Source organism: Aythya marila (assembly GCF_965140915.1).
Source record: "Aythya marila genome assembly, chromosome: 11".
In the NCBI taxonomy this organism is placed as follows: domain Eukaryota; kingdom Metazoa; phylum Chordata; class Aves; order Anseriformes; family Anatidae; genus Aythya; species Aythya marila.
In genome coordinates this window covers 9,731,883-9,753,543 of record NC_139052.1, presented here as the reverse complement: position 1 = coordinate 9,753,543, position 21,661 = coordinate 9,731,883, and the positions used below count along the sequence as shown (strand labels likewise).

The 21,661-nt window shown below is 46.3% G+C and overlaps 1 protein-coding gene across 1 annotated transcript in view; it reads right to left on the bottom strand.

Moving 5' to 3' along the window:
• Window positions 1–21,661, bottom strand: part of HCN4 (hyperpolarization activated cyclic nucleotide gated potassium channel 4) — a gene marked incomplete at both ends in the record, with an annotated part of 98,702 nt that overhangs the window by 65,573 nt on the left and 11,468 nt on the right. The window contains one exon of the mRNA XM_082769022.1: window positions 4,233–4,656. Coding sequence (XP_082625148.1) covers window positions 4,233–4,656 — 424 coding nt within the window. The remainder of the gene's footprint in view (window positions 1–4,232; window positions 4,657–21,661) is intronic.

Sequence of the window (21,661 nt, the reverse complement as noted above, 5' to 3'; positions counted from 1 at the left end):
AACCTAGGGGAATTAGCTGCTCAAATGAAAATGGAAATCAATTGGGAGCTACGGTCTCACAGTTGTTGGAAGCTTTCTCCTGGTCCTGCCCGGCGAGCCCTCTAACCTTTGAATCAGCCTTCTGAATCTCTCTGAATCTTCCTAAAAGCGACGTCATCTTTCAGATGATGTAATCTGTGGCCAGTAACAGACCGGAGAAGATGCATTTCTTCCATTCTGAAACTTTTATATAATATGGAAACACAAGGGGGGGAAAAGGACAGTATCTGGGAAGGTTTGGACGTTTTCATTGAAGTAATAGTCTGAAAATGACACAATTGTCCTTTCTTCAGGTTTCAGCTGCCAAAATAGAAAAGTACACCTTTCTTTTTGACAAAAATATTTACAAAATCCTCTTACATCTGACAATCTCTTATTATTGTGATATATATCAAAACCAGTTAGATGCTTTCCTTCCCACCATAGTCTCTCGCATGAGATTCTGAAAACAAAATGTTTTGGTTAGCATTGCCTATGTGCTATTTGAAAACCAATTTCCAGGAGCAGGGTATTACTGTTGTGCCAATAAATGTTCCTTGTCCGTAAGTCACAACAGTTTGATCTTAAATATAGGTTCCTGCATCCTGGCACCAAACACAGGGCAGATGTGCATAAAACAGGGGAAGCTCAGCAAATTGCTCTTAAGGAAAAAAAAATCAATCAATTTTCCTATGAAAACCTAAAGGGATTTTTTTGTTTGTTTGACACTCGCAGTCTGCGCTGCCTTTTGATCGGGTATATGGATTACAGGGCATTATTCTGCTTTATTATTTCTTCTGGGTGACCTTGGGATAAGGTCTGTAGGATATTACCGTTCAGTCTGCTTTCTTTGAACAGTTTCTCAGGGATGACACTGCGAAGGCCCAGCTCCCTGTGCCTGGGAGCTGCAGTGTGCCCCTCTTTTCACATGGCCCAGAACCACAAACCTGCCTGGATACCCTGACTAGCTGCTGGGGTGGGCCGAAGGCCGAGGTGGGCAGAGTTCCCCTGGGGTGCCACCAAGCCTGGCAGCATGAAGCAGGGTTAGGCTGGGCGTGCACAAGCAGCAAGTACTGCCTTCTGCAGCCTCTTCTGTTTTTTTGGGTTTTTTTTGCTGCCGTATCCCGAGCTCAGATTGCTCCTTGCTGCAGCACAGCCACTTTCCCAACCACTCCGGAAAGCGCAGGGGTCACCTGTAATCTTGTCACCGCTTGTTGGGCCACCTCTGGACTACTCCCATGGCTGCAACCGAGGCATGACAGGAGTACCTGTGCTTGTTCTCACCATGCCAGCACAGCTCCAGACCCAGACTATGTTGGCTGCTCTGGATTTCTGCTAATGCACCTGGAAACTACCAGACACCAAAGCTTATAATAAGGCGATGAGCAGGCATGCTAGGCTCAGCCAGTGCAAGCATGCCTTCCTCCACTGCAGTCCAACTTCTGACTGCAGGACAGATACGGGCAGACACTTCAGAAAGACTCTATTTATATTCTGCCCTACTGGTAAATTCATTCCTTGGACCACTCATGCAAAATGGATAATGCAAATAAATGCTACATTTGGAATTAAGCTTATTTTTTTACTCCAGTGAACATGAGCGCAATGAATTTTCTTTTTTTCTTTTTTTTTTTTTTTTTCCTTTTTTCTTTTTTCCCTTCTTTAGGGTGCTTTCCGAGCTGCAGGCCCCAAAGTACTTGGTTCAGGTCTGGGGGAGGATGTCACAGCAATCTGCTGCTGAGACAGAATGGCGCAGGCACTTCAAACCACTGGCTCTCGAGCCCACAGACTCATGACTAGCATTGATCTGGAACTGATGAGTGGCTGGCTGTTTTACAGCATTGCAGCCCTAGAGAAGGCTGCTCCCTCCTCACTGCAGGGTGAGTGATAAATTCATGCAGAGCATAGCCAATTGCAGGGGGAGAAACAGAAAGGCTCTCTCAACTCAGGAAGTGACCACTCATCCCTGTACTCAGAGTGACACTAATGCACAGATGCAATGTTCACATAGGAGGCAGAGCAAGGAGACTGACATCTCTGCGCACACTGCATCCTCCTCCCCTCCTCAAACAGGACTCTGCATCTCAGCAGTAGGTACAAGCGAGGAGCTAAGTTCCCCGTGGCAGCAGTGATTGCTCCAAGAATTGTCAGCGTGGTTCCAGCGAGCACAACAGCTTCCTCCCACACAGAGATGAAGCAGCACTTCTCTTCCCCATCTCCTTGGTGCTTTGTAGCATGCACTGCACCGACGGCAAGGGATTGCCCCTTCTCTCTGCTTCCCTCCCTCATTCAAGAAGGTGGAAAACCCCCTAGTGCCACACTCTCTCTGGGAAACTGCTGCTTGGGTCGAGCCCTGTTTGAAAAAAGACTATCGTGTTTGCTCTGCTGGGCTCTGCAATGCATAACAGAGTCTGCATTGCAGTCTCCAACTGCAATCCAACACCATCTGTCCCTTCCACTTGCAGCACTGCATCACTCCAGGGAGTCTGCTTTTCAGGAGGGATCCAGAGCGTGCCCAGCTATGCTGTCCCCTGGTGCCCAGCACAGCCAGCAGAAGGGCAGAATGCCCCACCCCAATCTGCAGTACGAGACTGGAACCACCACGGGCTGCTCAGTGAAACCCTGTGAGAAGCAAGACAGGGAAAGGGTGCCGAATTGCTTCCTGTTCACTATGTTTTTAAAAGAAAATCAGTGCACTTAACAGCAATTATATTTAACTCCTCTTCAACCACCTTATGGAAAGGAAGTCAAGTAGCAGAGGTGCGCAAGTGCTGAGCCCTACACCCCCATGACTATGGAAATCAGCATCAAGGAGCTACGTTGGCATCAACCTAAGCCACCAACTCCCCTTTCCTGAGTGTCAGAGAAGCAAGGCAACCAGGGGACAAGACAAGAGACCTGGAGATACTTCATTGCTCAGCCCTGTCTTCGAGCTACTAAGCCACACCAGGAAAGACATTTCTGCTTTATTGGTCTCCATCTCTCAATGCACATCCCGTCTGTCTGTGCTATGAAGCAAAGTAACCTAGTAGTGAATTCTTCAGGGCTGTAGCTGTCTCTCCCTATGCATCTGTACAGCACCTAGCACAATTTCATCCCAAACTTCAGCAAGGCGTTGTGCTCTGCTCTAAGTGAAACATTCACAAATCATAAGGCTATGAAGGTGAAGCCTGAGATTTGTAAGGTATGCACCAATGCTCTCCCTCTGAGCCCGTGATGCTGGGAGGAGGAAGCAGTTCACCTCCGTCGTGAGTTAGTGTTCTGACAGCTTGGTGCAATCTAGCCATGACTTGCATGGCTGCTTTCCCTTCACATTCCCAGGAGCGCACACTGCATTAGATCATGTTCTGCATCAGCCTCTGCTCCAAAGCAGAGGAGAAGGAATGGGGAAGAAGATGAAATTGCCTTGACCAGCTTTCATTGTCCTGAAAATATGCTACTGACATGTGGAGAAAGCTGCAGGGAGCTTTCTCTCTGCTTTGGAGAGCACGGAGACAGGAAAAAATAACTAATTTTCGAGCTACTTGTAAGGTTGTGGCTTCACTCACAGTAAGCCTGACAACTTGCTCTTCACATTGCAGCTCCTCTGAGAACAGCACAGGATACTGGGGCTCTTGCTTTTCACCAGACCATTATGTTTTTAAACGGACCCTATTTGTCTGCAAAATGTTCTTCTTTCCTCTTCCCCTTAACATCATGTCAGAGAATTTAGAAAGCAAAAAGGTTATAAATATATAACCAAGCCATTTATTCAGGAGCTAAGCATGTAGAAGTTGCTTGGGTAAATAAACGCCGCAGGTTCTGCAAATCAGCTGTCTCTAGACCCTTCCTCTGCACCATCTCTGGACCCCCTGGGGCTCTGAGAGGGCAAGACCACACTGCATAACTGCTCCCCGCACAGCCAGCTCTGGCTTCACACTGCCTGCAGCAGACCCAAGTGCACTTGCTCCCCACTCAACCCATGCATCCCCTCCCCAGAGCACGCGCAGTACGACCCTGAAGGAGATAGTAGAGTCTCAAGTGACTGTGCAACAGCAAGCTGATGGCCCTCTTGGGAACCTGCTAAAAGCAAAGCATTACACTCAAGACACAATCTTTAGCATTCGCACTGGAATAAAGTGGGAGAATGGGCATTCAATCTAAGCACCTTTGTGTAATACCGGCATAAGCGGAGAAAAGATTTAGGATGCAAGTGCACCGCAGGCTCTGCTCACCTCCTCCCACTGATGAATGTAGCGGATGAGCCGGGAGAGCCGCAGGAGCCGCAGGAGGCTGAGGATCTTAGTGAAGCGCACGATGCGCAGTGCCCGGGCTGTCTTGTACACTTCAGAGTCAATGCGGGTTTCAACGATCAGGAAGATGTAGTCAACGGGGATGGAGGAGATAAAATCCACCACAAACCAGCTCTTCAGGTACTTCATCTTGATCCGCTGTGGGTCTAGGATGATCTCCGTGTTGTCCTCCACCACGATGCCTGTTCGGAAGTTGAGGACAAGGTCGATGAGGAAGAACGTGTCCGAAACCACATTGAAGACAATCCACGGGGTAGTGTTTTCATCCTTGAAGAAAGTGATGCCCACAGGGATGATGATCAGGTTCCCTACCATCAGCAGCAGCATGGTCAAATCCCAATAAAACCTGGACAGCAAGACAGAGACACGTGAGATCAGCTATGGAGTGGGAGACCAGGGAGCCCACATCAACAGAACTGATGTGCTTTATACATCTCTCCTGTCACTCGTTACCTAAGCTTTGCTAGGCTGCCTGATGTTTTCCCAGTGCACAAGCAGCTAACATAATTATGTGCTTAATGGCACAGAGACACTCATCTTCGGGCTGAGAGGGTTCAGAGAGGAATTAGGTACATGGCTAGACGTGCTCCCTGGAAAACTTTGACTGGACCTTCAGGGCCACCAAGAAGACAGAGGTATTTGAAGTTACTGCAGTGACTGCTATGAAAAGGGTCAGAACAAGTATCTGGAAGGGCCCAGAGTCAGCATGTCAACAAAGCCATTTGGGGTCACAGTCATCAATCAGGCTTGCTCCTACTGTCTGATCCTCCTTTGCAAGCAGCCAGCGCAGGTAGCATTGGGATCAAGATAGAACTAGGAACGGCCGTATTTGGTTTAGCTCTCTTGTTGAACCAAGCTTACACTGAGCCTGCACTTGGAGTTTAGTTCACACTCTATAGACTCTTCTGCTGTACAGAAATGATCAATAAAGCTCAGAGTCATGCGCCTGGAAATTATCTATTTCATTTCTAAAGTAAGCAACAACAACATTTAACTACTGTGTCATAAAGCACAGTCTCCAAGAAACTTATCTTCACTTCAGCGACAAGTCAATATTATCCAGCAGGCCTTACAACAACACTCGTTTTCATTCTTGAAGGCACACACAGCCTAAATACAGTTCCTAATTTATTTGTTTGGGCTTTTTAAAGATTTTCCCCAGGTTCTAGTGCAAACAATACACTGTCACATGATGTTGCTGCGACTCAACCAGGGTGAGGACTGAATTTTTTTCTGAATCTCATACTTTGATGAGGAGTCTCACAAAGGACCCTCAGTGCCCAACACTGGTGCTCCAGTCCCCACCAAATGTTTCACTCGTAGAGATGTCAATCCGCTGTAGTCTCACAATGCCAAGATTTCATCAGCTCTACATCGTATACTACAGGGCTGTTACTGTTACACTGTGAGGTATCATAAATAATTTACATCCAGATGCACTTGTCACAGCAAATGGACAAAGTGCACAGAACAAACCGATTATTGGCTTCGGTTGCTTATACCTGAAGATGAGGCATTCAGAAAGCTGCTGTGGCTCTTCTAGTCCGTCACACCAATTAGCACGGTGTTTATATTCTTTTTATTATTAACCTCTTGAGTACCAAATAAACCTAACTCCCTTGACTATAAAAAGGCAACAGAAAACTAACAGGACTCAAACACAAGGGAGAGAATTGTGCCTTCCTTTAAAGCAGATCACCACAGTACCAGTGACGTCAGTGGAGTGACTCTGGATTCCCAATGATGCAGTGAAGGAAACTGCTGGGTTTGCCAAAAAAGGGCATCCCCATGCTGCTTGTCCATCTGTCTGACCAACTACAGTCAAAATCATGGAAATGTTTTTTTAGAAAAAAAATGGATTTGCCTCAAAGTTCCTCAAAATCTAGGTTTGGTAAGAATTGTTCAGCCCAAGCCCGTGCTGCAGACCAGACTGAGCTGCTGCAGAACAATGTCGCTGTAGTGAAGCGCCTCATGGATCTGTTAAACTCTCAGCAGCAAAATCAAAGGGTAGAAGATGACTCAAAAGCCCTGCCTGCACAGATTCTCTCTCCTTGGTGAGAACCTAACACTCTGAAGCACCTCTAAACACACGATCCCAGCCATTACACATGGACAGACAGGGCCACAAACCAGCAGCCCGCAATTTCTCAGAAACGTTCAGCAGGGGCTGATGGCAACCGGCTTTTGTGTAAGCCAAGTTATCCACTAACGAGGTTTCTGAAAATGTCATCAACCATCTCCTTGTTCTCAAGGTGCCATGCCCCTGCAGGCAAAGTATCATAGTATAGAAGTACAGGAGGTGCTGGTAGACACTCAGCCATGAGATAGGTCTGTGTGCTTCTGAGAGCAAGGCCGTGTCAGACAGCAATATGCATTAATACTGTATAAATCCATGTTGCAGTCTTCCTTATTAAGGGTCTGAGATGATGCTGCATCTTTCCTAGTCAATTAATCTAGATAATCGCACAATAGCAGGAAGTCTGGAAGCAGTGTGTACGTTATTACTGAAAATAAATAACCTCCCAGCCATCTTTAATTTGCCTACAGGGGATACAGGAGGAAATATGCACAAAGAAAATTATTTTTCCCAAGTTTCAAATTAATGGCATGAGACAGATGTGGCCAGACACGCACAGATGCAAAGGTAAGTGGCTTTCCTCAGAGATCTTTGGATTTTCCTGCCTCTTAAGTCTGCATTAGCTGGTGATTTCAGTACTAAGCGGCAAGTGGGGACGATGACTGCGTTGGCCAGGACTGCTCACTGTTCCAGTGAGCTCTACACACACAACCCCAATAAAATGCTTTCTGTCTGACTGCTGTCCTGGTCTCTTGTAGTCAGGCACGGTCATACCACAGTCAGTTGTCCTGCATCCTGAGCTGCAGGGTGGTGTGCGCAGTATTCCAGCACAGCCAATTCACCTGCCTTTACAACATAAACTTCCTAGAAGTTAAAATTTGACTCTTAGGATTCCACAGTTCCTGCACATTGAATCGACATGGGAAGTACGATCTGCTCAGGGTGGCATTGGTGGATTTACACTGAACAGATTCTCAGGGACTGCAGCACCTCAGAGGTCTAGTACCATCCATGTGTCATTTTGTATTTACACTGAGGAACACTTTTCACTCCCTCTAAATTATCGGCCAGAATGAGTAACAGTGCATGCGATGTATGTAAGGGCAAGCACCAGCTATTAATAACCCATGTTTTCTGTATTTCTGCGCTTCCTTTCACCCAGGGATTCCACAGAGCTGACGATGATGAAATTGGCTCCGCTGCACCCATGAGAGGCAGAGTTATTATCCCTGTCTTGCCAATAGAGAAGCCACGTGGCAAAATTGAGAGAATGGGATTTGTCCACTGAAGTCTGAGGCTAAGCAAGGGCTACAGCCTGAACTTGATTCTTGAGTCTCACCAGACTGGAAATTATTCTTATGGCTTGACAAAGGGTCTAACAGAGATTTGTATCATTGGCGTCTTTCTCTGATATCCTGTCTCCTCTCCTCTCTTCCTATTTTCAAGAGCCTACATAAAAAATTAATAAATATGAATGTATTGTTTTATTATAGCTGACTTAGTGCAACTGAGTAGCTCCCAGCATGGGGAACAGCCAGCACTACATAAAACAGATGCCTCGTTCGAACACACTTGGTTTCAGTACTACATCCTAGTTCTATGCCACTTCTTGGAGCTGAAAATCACATTTTACCATGCACTGCTACCTTTGAATGGTTAATTCCAAATATATTATTTAGTTCTAACAGAATGTGTATGAGAATTAGTGTGAGCAAAGACAATTCAAGAGTATATGCTCGTTGAACATATTTGGTGTCGTGCAGTTGATTTGGTATGAGGAACGCTTCATAGGTATTAGTTTGTGGGCTTTGACGAGCAAGTTGGATCAGCTTTCCGTTCTGTCTAGTGCATAATTTAACAGCAGGCAAGGAATGTGGCTTTCAGATGTAATTTTTCTGTTAAATAAACCTTGATCTTTCAAAACAATTCTATGGTGCAGTATAACCATTTCTAGTGCATGAGCTCAGGAGGGATAGTGAGCACTGGACTGAAAATAACAAACTGCAGGGGTCAACCTGGTCAGCATCGCTGCGTCAGTCCTGCATTCACGGACCGCTCCTGAACAGGGCACATTTGTGGCCTTAACTTCTGTTCTCCTTGCTTGGTAGCACTTGCACTGTCAAGAGAAAATAGACTTGGGCAACCTCACCTCTAAATTAACAAAGCTTTTTGGATGTTTTCAGCTTCTGCTGTAATGCAGCCAACTCGAGGTTGAGCTGAGGAGCTGCCTGACAGTGCACAGAAAGGAAGCAAAAATAAAAAGGCATCTAACTGCAAATGCCAGGGAGCCAGGATATCCTCATCAGTGATGAATTTAGCTCAGACACCGTGTCAAACCTTCCTAACCTTACAAGAGCACATCTTTAATGAACATATCCCGCTAATACCAAAACCAAAGACAAATCCAATTGCTCTACCAAGCCCAGGCAGGCGCAGTGCCTCAGTGCTGACTCAAGAAACAGAGTGCCACCTACTGAGTCACCAAAGCCATCTCGATCCTCTGCTTTGCATGGGGAGGAATGGCTGTGGTATTTCTTTAAAGAGCTGATGAAAATCTGCCCTCTTCTGCAGAGTGGCAGCTCCCTTCCCCCTCCGGACTGCATGTTGAATTATACACTGCTGTGCTCACCAGCAACTATCCTGACAGGAAAGAGGCCACACTTTAATTCCCAGGGCTGCTAGTCAGGCTAGAAATAGAAATCATCTTTTGTAAAGAGCATTAGCGGATGTCAGCGTGGCTGGTGGGAGGAAAGTGTACTCCAGAAAGCAGCCATTCACATAGGTAACAGCACAGACGGGAGAGTGGAAAGAAAAAGGAGCTGGAAGAGCTCCTTCCCTGTCTCTGGAAGCATTACTTCTTCCAGATATGAGTAGGCGTATTTCTACTGGAGAGTTACAAAGTTTGCATTATTCACAGAGATAATAGCAAGAATGTGGTGATTCATTGCTCCTGAACACACCAAAGGATACTTAACCAGCTACCGAGTCCAAGAATTCACTTGCTAGAAGTGAATTTATTTATAGTGATTTATTCAAATACCTGTGCACTTGAAAACCTCTTTGAAATGAATACCCACCAAAAAAAAAATAATCAAATTACTTACATAAATTGTCTGCGTGCTATATAATGGGAAATGAGAAGGGGAACCTATTTAAAGAGTAAGACAAACAGTTTTAATTCCTTCTGACCAACCTATGCAAATAATCTGTATCCTCTGCCATCCTGAGTAAAACCCCTGAGAGTGCTGAGAATTAGCCATGCACTAAGACAGCATGAAGGAAAGGGCTCTGCTGTGCCCCAGCCTCCTGCAGAATTCCCCGGCCTTCTGCTCCGGCAGTGCTGGCTGCTTCTTCAGGCAGAGCCTGCTGCTCATCCGAACTGTTCATCTTCCCTTTGGACTTAGTCGCCACAGCGATAATGATGCCTCAGCTGGGTACGGAGGAGTAAGGGGCACCACTGAGTTACGCAGATGGGATACAAGTCTGCACTTTCCCATCAGAAGTGTGAGGACTATTAGCTAGTTGAGAATTTGCAGTGCTTACACAAGCAGGTGTATGAATAGGGATATCTCACAGAACAGCATCCGCTACAAAGGAGGTGTATGCCTTGGGGCACTTTTGTTCCATCTAGATTTCTGAAAACTCATGTACTGCCTTTGACAAATTTTTCATAGAATTCAACTGTCAGTTTTACTTCAGGCAAGCTATTTTCTAAGGTCTCAGTTTCGCCTTTCACTTAGATTATCTCCAGTCTACATAATTGCTCACCTAATCCCCTCTGAACACCGCAGAATTCCATGCCGTGTTTGGAGTTTAACACACATGCTCATATTGTCATCTTCAGATATAATTACTGGATTTTGGTGAGTGGAAAATTAAGAAAGCTATTGCTTATGCAATAGTTTGAAATGATATTTGCAGTCCAAGCAAGGTAGCACATTAGCTTTTTTACTGCTTCTCTATCATCAATTTTTAAATCTAACACTTCTCTATTAAACAATAATCAACAGCCTACATTTTTCAAAGTTATGTCCACACACTAATTAAATCCCAGCAGACCTATGAAGGCATTATCATCCTACGTTATCAATAGAAAGACTGTAAGATACCAAAGATTTAAGCAACGTATTCAGAACTAGCATGTCGAAAATATGGATGCCTAGTTTCCGAAGAGGTTTCCAGTTATGGTATATCCTGTAATTTGCAGTAACAGCAAAGGGGAAATTTCCATTCTCCTTCATTGTAGAAATAAACATACACATTACTTAGTGGTATTTTTATTCCAGTTCTAATACTTGACAATTTGCAAACAACACGTTTGAGGCATTGATGCATTTACCCTATTACAACAGAACACATTATGAATTATTCCCTTTCTTTAACTTACAAAGCATAATGCATTACATTAATATCAGTTAACCTAAATTATTAGTTCAGTGATAATACCTACGATACACCCACTCTATTGTCAGGCTTCTTGAAGAGATGAAGATTTGCTGTATGGATGCTGTTATAGGAGGACTCCAAAGACTGGAGGACAAGTAAAGCAGCCCTCAGGCCAGGGGCAGGCTACCAGGGAAGGCGTTTGTCTGTGCCACGCAGTGGCACAATGCTCTGAGTGAAGGAGGAGTTGGGGGGCTGCTGGTACAGCCCCTGCTGCTAGCGCCCGGTGGCCTCTGGAGCCGCCAGAGCAGACTACGGGTGGCTTTCTTCTTGCTGGCACAAGTCTTAGACCTTGTGTTTTCCACTGGCTCTAGACAAAAACTGCAAAATGTGATGTGAGCTCGTTAGCAGGGGAGTGGCCTTTTTCTTCAAGCATTAGCTAAGAAGAAACAGCACAGCCGGCACCTTGCACAGAGAAATCTCACTCCCTGCGGCTCTGGGTGGCTGTGACACCCAGCAGTGAACTGGGAGATGCCAGAGGAGCCACACAAAACAGATTTACCAAGAGAGAGGCATTTCTACAGCCTCCATCTGGTACCACCGGTCACTTTAAAACAGGCTTTGTGAATCAGCCCAAGCAGGCAGCCCTGCCGCTCTGTGACTGCGTCAGAACAACTTCATTCCCTTCCTTGTTTTTCTGTCTCAGAACCCCCAAGCGCTTTCTCATCCTTGCACTGAAATGCAGCAGTCATGAACCAAAGCCACACTAAGAAATGTACTGTTCAAGTATGCCAAAAAAATAGAACCTTGTCCCAAAACCTGCTGACTCACCTTCTCATAAGTGTTTTAACATTCAAATTTAACTTTGTATCATCTGCTCCCCTAATCTGAGGGAGTTTAAGTGGCTTGGCTAGGACAACAGCACTCCAACCACTAGATAGTGCTATCTTTCACTCAAGTTCCTCCAAATGCCATACGGTGTGTGTGAACTACACAGCAAGTGGCATCACTAAGCTCAGTTTCATGCAGACCTAACAAACCTTGCAGGGTGTTGTTTCATTACAGTCTGAGGCATGTCAGGACAGAGGAGTTCATGAGGCTGCAGCGCTGCCGCCTGGCTTGCACACGTTCTGGGATAATGATAACTTCTGGGCATCTAATCTGTAAAGTCAACATCTACCACCTAATCCTGCAGCATGCTTAATAGAAATTGTACAAGCATTTTCAAGAGTTTTGTGTGCAATCTGCCATTCAATAAATGCAAATGTATTGGAACACTTACACCTACTCCTTGGCCTGCAGACATACTGTATCACACAGAAACAATATGCTCCTGCATTTCATTTCCAACAATGCTGAAACACAAACATGTCACAAGAACAAGAAAAGCCACAGCAGATTCTGCTCAAAGTAGTCAACTGACCTGAACTGAAGCTGCCTTCCTGCCTGCAGATACCTGCCTAACAAATTAAGTGGTATTTTAAATCTGCGCTTAGAATCCAGTCTCCTCAGAAAGGTAAAAATAAATGCACAAACAGAAACAGAGGTAGCCACAAGAGACCTTGTTTGTTCTGGCTCTAAATTTGGAGTACACGGGCCAATACAGCAAACCTCCTATTTCCAACTAAAAACAGCATTGGTGATACTTTCTCACCTGTCTGGACACAGCTATTATTACTAGCTCATGGAGAATTCCCCTGTAATGAGCTGCAAAAGCAGTGAGATTTTTGTGCGTATTAACTGTTGGAAAGCTTATTCCTTCTCTTCCTTGAAGGCCTGAAGGAAGAACGTTTACATACCAGACCTAGACAATTTATTGTTCTCATAGCACTGTTGCCCAGGAGGAGGTGATCAAAGATACAAATTGTTATGCAGGGGGAATTCATCGCCAGGAGTGGCTGGAGGTACCACTGGGAAGTTAATACAGCACAGATTCCGTGGGAAATTTATACGCGTGAGCTTTCTGTAGATGGAAACCAGCCCAGTGCAGCTGCTGGCAAACCAGGCTCTAACCTGCTGGATGGGCTCCTCTCCCTGCTGCAGGTACATGAGATCATTTCAGCCTCCCCGATGAGGGGAGGTGCAGGCAGAATACATAGCGGCTGCTGGTGCTCTGGGATTACCTCCTACACAGCCACATCACTGCACGAGATGTGCTCTTCTCCGTCCCATGCCCTTCTCATCAAACTTCATCAGAAGGAACCTGCACCACCACATTCCCCCAGAGTTAAAACTTAAGTACAATTTTCTATTTGTAACATTTAACCAAAACTGCAGGAACCCTTGCACTCATGGCAGACAGCCTAAACCAGAGCTTAACCCTTTCTTCACACCCCACTCTACCGCACTTTTAAGCATGTCGATTCCCCCTCCTCAGCCCCACATGCCAAATCCCAAAGGTTTTCAAGGTGTTAGATGTGTATTGATTTCACAGAGCTCCCTAGCATACATTATGCATGAGACTGACATGCTAAGGGCCTGGCGATGCCACATTGTTTGATCTTCTGAAATCTCTCACTTGTATGAATATGGAAAAGTTCCTCTTTGTTTGCTGTCCATTGATCCAGACGTTGACCCTTCTCTGTGTGCATTTATCTCTGATGATTTAATAATGAAAAAGACCAATAAACAGAGGAAAGGAATGAAGCCCCTTTAGGAGGACCTATTGCCACGGAAACATGCCATATGTTGTTGTTGCAGGGAATGGACAGATCAATAAGGGCTGCAGCTTCCAAGTCACCATGAATGTGTTGTGGAATGTAAAGGACTAAAGCAGAAAGACATGCACAAATTGTGGCATTATGAAGTTCAGACTCTGGCCCGCATCCAAGGTCTAGCATGACTCAAATTCAAATGGTTGGGCAGTCTGTCTCAAATGGATCTGCACTAGGGCGCTCCGAGTTGTCTCAAAATGCAGGAATACTGGGCCAAAGTTTTAATTTGTACCCAAGCAGATGAAGGAAGGGGCCGTGTCTTATTTCAGAGTGCTCAGGCTGCCATTTCTTGGAGACATACAGGTAGACAACTCAAAGCCCACTTCTCTGAATCTTATCTTCCATGCTTACTTGCCAGAGTATAAACAGCAACTCACACACGATTCGGTGGTGCAGGCACAGACTTTGCATATAGAGATGATACAGATGGCTGCACACATACCTGTGCAGAGTAAACACTGCAGCAAGAGTGGCAGAGAACATACGACACCAACTGAGCTAACACACATCTTCCACCAACTTAGCATCCCGCTGAGTTACAGGGATGACAGGCTGGCCTGTTAACTGTTTTGCAGTGCCATAGCTCCCTTGACATAATATGAGTCTACTTGAGATGAGGATGTCAGTCTCACCACCAGGAACCCAAATTTACTAAAATTAAACGCTAAAATAGGGCAGAGAGATTACGTGAGTCACATATCTATCAGAATCACAGAAACACAGTTTAGAAATTGGAGGACAGTGGAGGGAACACTGCTCTTTCTGCTAGCTGCTATTTTGCATTGGATAGACAAATTCGTGTCCACATGCTCTGCGGTAGTCCACAAAGAGGTGACAACCGCATGCAGCAAACAGTTAAGTCATCTGCCAGCCTGAGAAAAAGACTTCTAGCCACCCGAGATGCTAAAAATGTCCCTCCTAGGTATTGCTATGCTACAGCTTGGTGCTGGTTAGAAATCACAATTCCAGCCCATTCTGCCCAAACGGAAAGCAGGGTGAAACTCAAGGTCTCTTCTGATACCATTCCCAAGCTCTCACAGAGGCTCCTGGGGACATTTGGGGCACCCACCGTAACCTTTGAAGCATGCACCATCACGGTAATCATCTCCACAACACCTTATAGTGGGCTTAAGCAGCCTTAGAAACAACTTTATGTGCAGTTTGGCTCAGTAGCTGGTCATTTACATCCAGTTTCAATGCAAGAGCAGCGAACAGAGCTGTTGCTCAACTGCATGAAGCAATTTACTCAATGAAACGCATCTCAGCCTGCCTGCAGTATGAGGCACACGTGTTCTCTCACGTGCTTTCTTCAATGTCTAAAGTTACCAGAATATATGGCTGGGACAAGCAACAGCATCTGCCAGACATGGGCACCTGTGCACGCTTACCCCTTTGCCTCTGTGCCAGCCGTGGATGTGCCACAAGGGGCCAGGGGAAAAAAATTGATCATTTTTTACCTGCTGAGTGGCGAGATGGAAATCCAAAACACTGCCAGAGAAAGGTAATAGAAAGTGGTTTGGTTTTGGTTTTGTTTTGTTTTGTTCTGTGGTCTGTTTGAATGCTCATGTTCAGATCTGTGTTACTCTGAAGTCCCAAAGCTTCCTAAACCACATGCTCACCAAGGAGAAAGAAAGCCGGAGTGACAGAACATGTTCCCTGCAGGTAGCTTTTGTCCCTGAAAAGGACACTTTACCACAGACCTTGTGGTTATGCAGCACAGGGAGAAGCAGCCCTGGAAGAGAGTTCACTCCGAACTCACACTGCCAAGTCAAATGCCTTCTTTGACAAGTATTGCTTCTTGGTCAAAACCACTTTGGCCAGCACAGATGACAACTCTGGTGCAAATTTTCTGCCTACTCTGTGACCAAAATTATGGCTTCAAGTGTTACAGGCTGAGGAAATGCCACAGGAGCAACGTGCAAGAGCTCTCTTCCATGGGGAAGAGCAGATGGGGCGGAGGGGAATAAGACACGTTAAAGGGTGAGGAGGCAGTGACTAGGTGTGTTTCAGTTTCACAGGCAGAAAATATTTTTCCTTCCTAACTCCTTCTGGCTGCTAATATCAGACTCTTGTTTGCATTGAGTTATTCAGGCTGGAGTAGAGAAAAATGAATCCTCAAAAAGACTAATGCTGCTGGGACTTTGGGGCTCCTCGGGTATCCAACACCCCAGACAAGAGATGAATGACCTTCTAAAAATGCAACAGTTAAGAAAAAAAAAACAAGTCCAGTAGCCTCAGATTATTTTAGGTCTCAGCAGAAGCATATTGTGCAAAGGCTATGCTTATCTAAGGCATCCACGTGAATCCACTATCCCCTCCAAACGTCGGGTGCTGAATTAATTACTGCATGACTGAAGCAGTACATAGCTCACAGGGGATCTTTGCCTTTTGGTCTCCGAACACTTCGTGGCAGGGGCCCAGGTCTCACCGTCAGCATCTGCCAGCCAGGAAAACTGAGGCACAGAGCGGCAGCCACTTTTTCTGGGCCTCCCTCACACAGAGGTCCACAAAAGAAGGGAGGACAGAGGCCAGGAATCCCAACATCCACTCCAGGGTCTTAAGGGCACTCAGATCAACTCAGGACTTAGCACTTGAGGTCCACAGAAAGGCAGTTCCTCACACAAGGAGCCTCTGTGCTCCAAAGCCCTTTTCAGCGTCATAGAAACATTTACTCGTTGTCTGTTCCTGACTTTTGACCTTTGATAGAGAGGGCACGTCCTTGTTGCGTGGTGGGGATCCTCCATGAAAGCTCTAATCCAGGCTGCAGGTCTCAGTGACCCACACAGCCCACTCTCTGCACCTCTTCGTTCCAGTCAAGAGACCTCTCTGAGCAAGTTGTCACTGCAGCCCCTTTTTTCCTTGCCATTCAGAACGCCCACTCCAATCAATGGGAGCTTGCATAATCACTCTCCTTAAAATCACACAAAGCAGGCAAACACTGGTTGTAAAACACAGCAGCTTGCTGTAACTCTACCATAACATCGAGTGCTCCTCCAATATATGTAGTACTTTTCTGCCAGAGGCATCCAGACAAATAGTGATGGGCACCATTAAAAAATGCTTAGATAAATCTTTTCCAGTATGGGCTGGGCTTGATCTGCTCTATTTAAGTCAGTGGAACACAGCCATTGAGCCCTGGGGGATCAAGTGCCAGCCCTAAATCATTTCTTTGATTAATTGTTCTTGGGAAGGAAGAATTCATTAAGCATTCAGCTCAGCAATTAGAAATAAATATATTTTTAGAATGAACAACCTGCCAGAAACAAGTTGTTTTAGAAAGATACTCAGATTGATGCAGCCCATTTCCCATCAATACATACCGAGGAGGCTTCAGCCTGCCAGGTCCCGTCCTAAGCCAAAGGGACGTTGCAGAAGGGAGCACAGCCCCGTTCCCTAGAACTAGTTGTGTGTCTGCACAAGTCCAGTTCACATCCTGTGAGCAACTCTAGGAAATGATGTCGTTTCTCTGTATACTAGTTTTCCAGACATAAAATGGGAATAAATATCCTTGCTATTTCACAGAAATATTACAAAGCTATCTCTACAAACAGCTGGGACAGCGCAGATTTAACAGTGATGAAAAACCAGAAGAAAAAAAAACACCTGTCAGACATGCAACACAGTGAAAGTGAAGTAACAATCTCTTTAGAGCTGTTTGGACATATAAACAACCCATTTCCCACAGAATTCAGGTGTAACTGAAACACGCAAATAGCTTTGTTGACACACTAAACAATTACCAGACGAACAGAGGGACAAGTACCTGTGCCAAGCCAGTGACAGCTGAGCGCTTTCCTGTCTGTTTAAGGTGCAGACCCAACAACAAATGAGGTGTAAATGTATATTTTCAACCTACCTGATTCTGTCAATCACTACAAGTTCTGAATCCACCTACAAATAAGCTCATAGCCCTTGGCAACATGCAAAAGTGTTCAGAAAACAAAAGAGGAGCAAGAAGCAGGTCTCTCTGTTCTCTCAGTGTCTGCCCACCCAGCCCCGTGCTGCTGCAGACATGGGCAGCGATTGCCAGCGGTGGTGTTCCTGAAGGAGGCCCAGTGCTGCAAGGCAGGGGCTCACCTCCCAGCTCCAGCAGCAGGGCTTGGTGAGGACGGAGTCTGTTCACCCCCAAAGCCCAGAGAAGAGCGTGCAAGTGAGAGCAATGACACTTGGTGCACACCACAGCCCCCTCCCCAGTCTAGGAGGATGTACTTCAGGTCCTGAGGCTGCAAGAAGAAACCCCCAAAGGACCTAAACCTGCTCTGTTGGAAGTTACAACCACAAAGACCATCCCAAGCTTCAAACTGTTGTGTCTTAAAAGGAAAGACATATCTTATCCTTTGCTTTCAGTGCCTGGAGGCAAGTCTGTTCCCTGCCCTGTTTTGGGTACCTATGATGGGAGCAACGTCTCAATGAATTCCATCTTTTTCAAAAAGCAATCTAAGAACATATTCTCAAAGGCCTTCTACTCTAAGACATGAAAAACACCTGTAGTTTTGTACTTCTGTGCATGCAGACTGGAATTTCAAGGCCGCTGTAGCAGGTGCTGGCCTTTGATTTCAGCAGGAGCAGGGACGTGCTCGGGTATTGTGTAAATTAGCCAGGAACTTGTGTATTTCAGTAACGCTTGATCAGGTGAATTCTATGTTTGTTTATTTTTGTTGTTGTGGTGGTGTTTTGTTTTGTTTTGTTTTTTTCTTTTAATTTTTAGTTAACGCAGTCCTGTTTAAGAAAGCTTAGTAGTAGGGCTAGGGTTTTCCTCACCATTCTTTCAAATTCATCCCACCCGAAGTATATGCGCTATGACTCAGCCCAGCTGGCTGGCACTCAGCAGATCACAGAAAGGCTGTGCAAGAGAAGTAAAAAGATGGTTCTGCCATGAGGGAACCTAGGAGGATGCTCAGCAAGTCACTCAAAACAACATCCTTGGCCCTCCCTGGTCCCACTGGAGCAGAGGTGCCCAAGAACATGGGAGGATCTGGATCTTCCACTTTCTGATCCTCCTCTGTCACGCAGAGAGAATGCAGTCCCCAGTTCAGGGGGTTCCTGGAAACTACAAAGCCCTCGTGTGCTACAGTGGTGGGGCTGCATAACTGCCTTGGCAGGTGAGCTTAAGCTGAGCACCAGCAGTCGTTAAGGTACCTGTTCTCTGAAATTTTCCATTTAGCTGCCCCCATAAGGCTTGACTGGCACAGAGGAGAGTGGAATCGGGAGAAGTTGCTTCAAAAGTTCAAAATTCAAACTAAATCCCCACCACTTTGAATTCTGAAGCCTTTCCTTGATTCTTTCTCTTTGTGCTCAGAAGCCGGAGCAGAAGGTCTTTCCACTGGAGTCCAGGCAAAGCAGGGGGCAGATTAGCTCTGCTCTCAAGTATATCCAAAAACATTTTAGCCCATTAGATATGTGATTGTAAATTAGGGATCTCCTTTATGAAAGACATCACTGAATCAGAAATAGCTATTTTGTGGGCGACGAGCAGAAAATTCAGTGCTCTAAAATACTTCCACTGTAGCAACAGAGAGCCAGCCTCACTAAATCTGGCTTGGAAGATCCCCTTCACGAGCACCAAAACGTGAATGCAATCCCGTAGCTCTCACTGTGGTGTGATGTTAGCAGGTCTCAGACAGCGCGCATGCGGTGCCCAGATGTGCCCAGTGCTATGGGTACACAAGAGGCCAGGAGCAGCTCCCAGGGGAGAAGCTGATGCCTGGTACCACCCCACTGGCTGCAATGGGTTCTCACCAAGGAATTTTGCTCCATACATTCACTGATTAAAACCTAACTCCAAAGAAATGACAATATATCCTTCTGCAGATACAAGAGCCCCAGTGTGTGGAGAAACGATTGCCTCCAGCACTGTAGAAAAGCCAGAGCTGGGGTGAAATGCAGCAATTAGGCAGTGCACCACACAACACCGCACAGTTGCTGCTTCAGGGTAGGGTCTGAATAAACTCGAGTACATCATTTGAGCTGTATGGCAATTACCTGGCTGTTTATGAAGAGCAGTAGTTTGCTCTATCAAAAGCCATGGGTTTTGAACCATCAGGGTAGTTTATGATACTACAAAATTATCTGATTTGGAATATTTTCCCTTTCTCTCACCAAGCTAAGCAGGAGCATACACATTTTTCCTTTGCATAACAGTGGGCAAAGAGAGTGTGAGGAATCCTCTCCCCTCCTCCTGTGACCTGCTGTAGGAAAGCTGTTCCAGCTCCAACCCCTGCGAGTAGAAGTACAGCTGAGCAGGCGGCTTTTCCCTTACCGGCCTACAGATCTCAGTAGCCAAGTCTGGGGAAGATACAAGTTTCCACTTGTCCATCCCCACCTGAAAAAGGCACTCTCTCCTTGAAAACCACAGCCCCTAGGATGTGTGCAGAAGGAAGGCCTGCAGCCCACTGGTGGGACAAGCTGAGGACTAACATCAAGGCATCCTTGTTCAGCTCTTTCACAGCTTGTCTCCACACATCTTATCTGAAGACTAGAAAGAAATGCTGATGGTCTACCATTACTGAGAAAATGTGTGTGTGATGATTGCACTAGAGGAAGTGTTTAAGAATGGCTCAGCCTTGTGAAAATAAAACCCTCCAGCAGCTGCCAAAAGCTCAGTCCCAGAGGGGTTCCAGTTCCCGACCCCTGAGGCGGGCATGGCTTCCATGCCTCGACATCTCCAGCAGGATGTGATGCTCGTGGATGGGCGTTGTCTTTCCTCTCTGTGCACAACCCAACACCTCCGTCGTCTCCTACCCACCACAAGGTGCTCTGCCCTGCACAGAGGGTTGTGCTGACCGGGGGGCTGAGCTCTGGAGAAATGTCACTGATTTTTGTTCCTCTTTCGGTTATGGGAGACAGAGGACTGGAGACATCTGAGGTACTTTAGGGTGGGAAGAAGAGACAAAGAGACTCTGGTGGCCTAGGTGTGGCAATTATCCTCCTGTGGTGCTGGGGACAGCGTTCCCTGTACAGATGTTGGACACGCTCAGCTCCGCTTTGCACTTCTCACGCACACATCACTCACGAGGTGGTGTATTATTAGATGCACCCCCGATGTTATGTATTAATTCCCAAAGCAGACTCATTCACACACACATAACACATCCACCCACATGCAGTAATGCTTAGACAGACACAAAACCATCCAGCAGCCAATTATTTGGGGTGGGAACAGCTTGCATTAGCTCATGATGAAGCTTAGCCTTAATTCTACTGAGCTGGAGAGGCTGGGAGCTGTGTGTTGGTCTCCTGACTGGCTGCGGATCTCAGAGCAGGGCAGATGATGTCAAGGCAAATCTTTTTTTGTCTGCAGTGCAGATTTGGCTGTGTGAATTTACTTGCAGATGAGGCTTCCAGATCCCCTGTTCAAAAGCACGAGCCCTAGGCCATGCCCACATCTGCCACCACTAGCCTAAATTCCCCTTGGTGCTGCAAAAGGAGCACACAACCAGCAGCACTGCCCTTGTCTAGGACCTACGCTTTGGCCACCTCTCCACCAATGCACATAGCCAACAAGCAGCAGGAGGAATTCATCCCGTTTGGGTGACGGATGAGGAGTGTCCATGCAGCCCAGTCATAACGGGAATTCACCGCCATGCTCTGCACGACGTCACTTTATGTGGTGTTTTGCAAAACTGAGGACCAGAAGCTTCCCAAAGCAGGCAGGGCTGAGCCAACAGCCGCTGCCAGATCTGGAGCTTGATTTAAGTATGCCTTTGACCCAGAAACTTGCTCCAGCTCCCAAGCATGGGGCAAGCCCCTCAGCTGCTCTCTAACCAGAGCGCACACAGTGTGCCACCTTAACCGGGGCTGACATGATCTGAAGCACACCTGAGCGTGCACTAAAGGGCAAGGGGCAGAACAGATCGTCCAAAAGCTTCAGCAGTCAGTGAGCTCAGACGCTGTTTTCTAAAGCTGCTGCACCAGAGGAAGACAGACACCTTGCCAGCTCCTGTGCCAGACCTTCCACCCAGGAGTGTTTACTGAAGTCAAGTTGTTGCATCTCCCTAGAGCAGCACACCTTGCAATACACGTGACTGGTGAGGAAAAGTTGGAACATTTTCTTTTTACAGCACCTCCAAACCCTGTGCTGGGGCTGCATAATTCTCATTACAGACACAAAAAGCAAAATTCTCATCTCCATTCCCTGTCCAGACTTTTTTCCTATGTTTTTCCAACCTAGTTCTAAA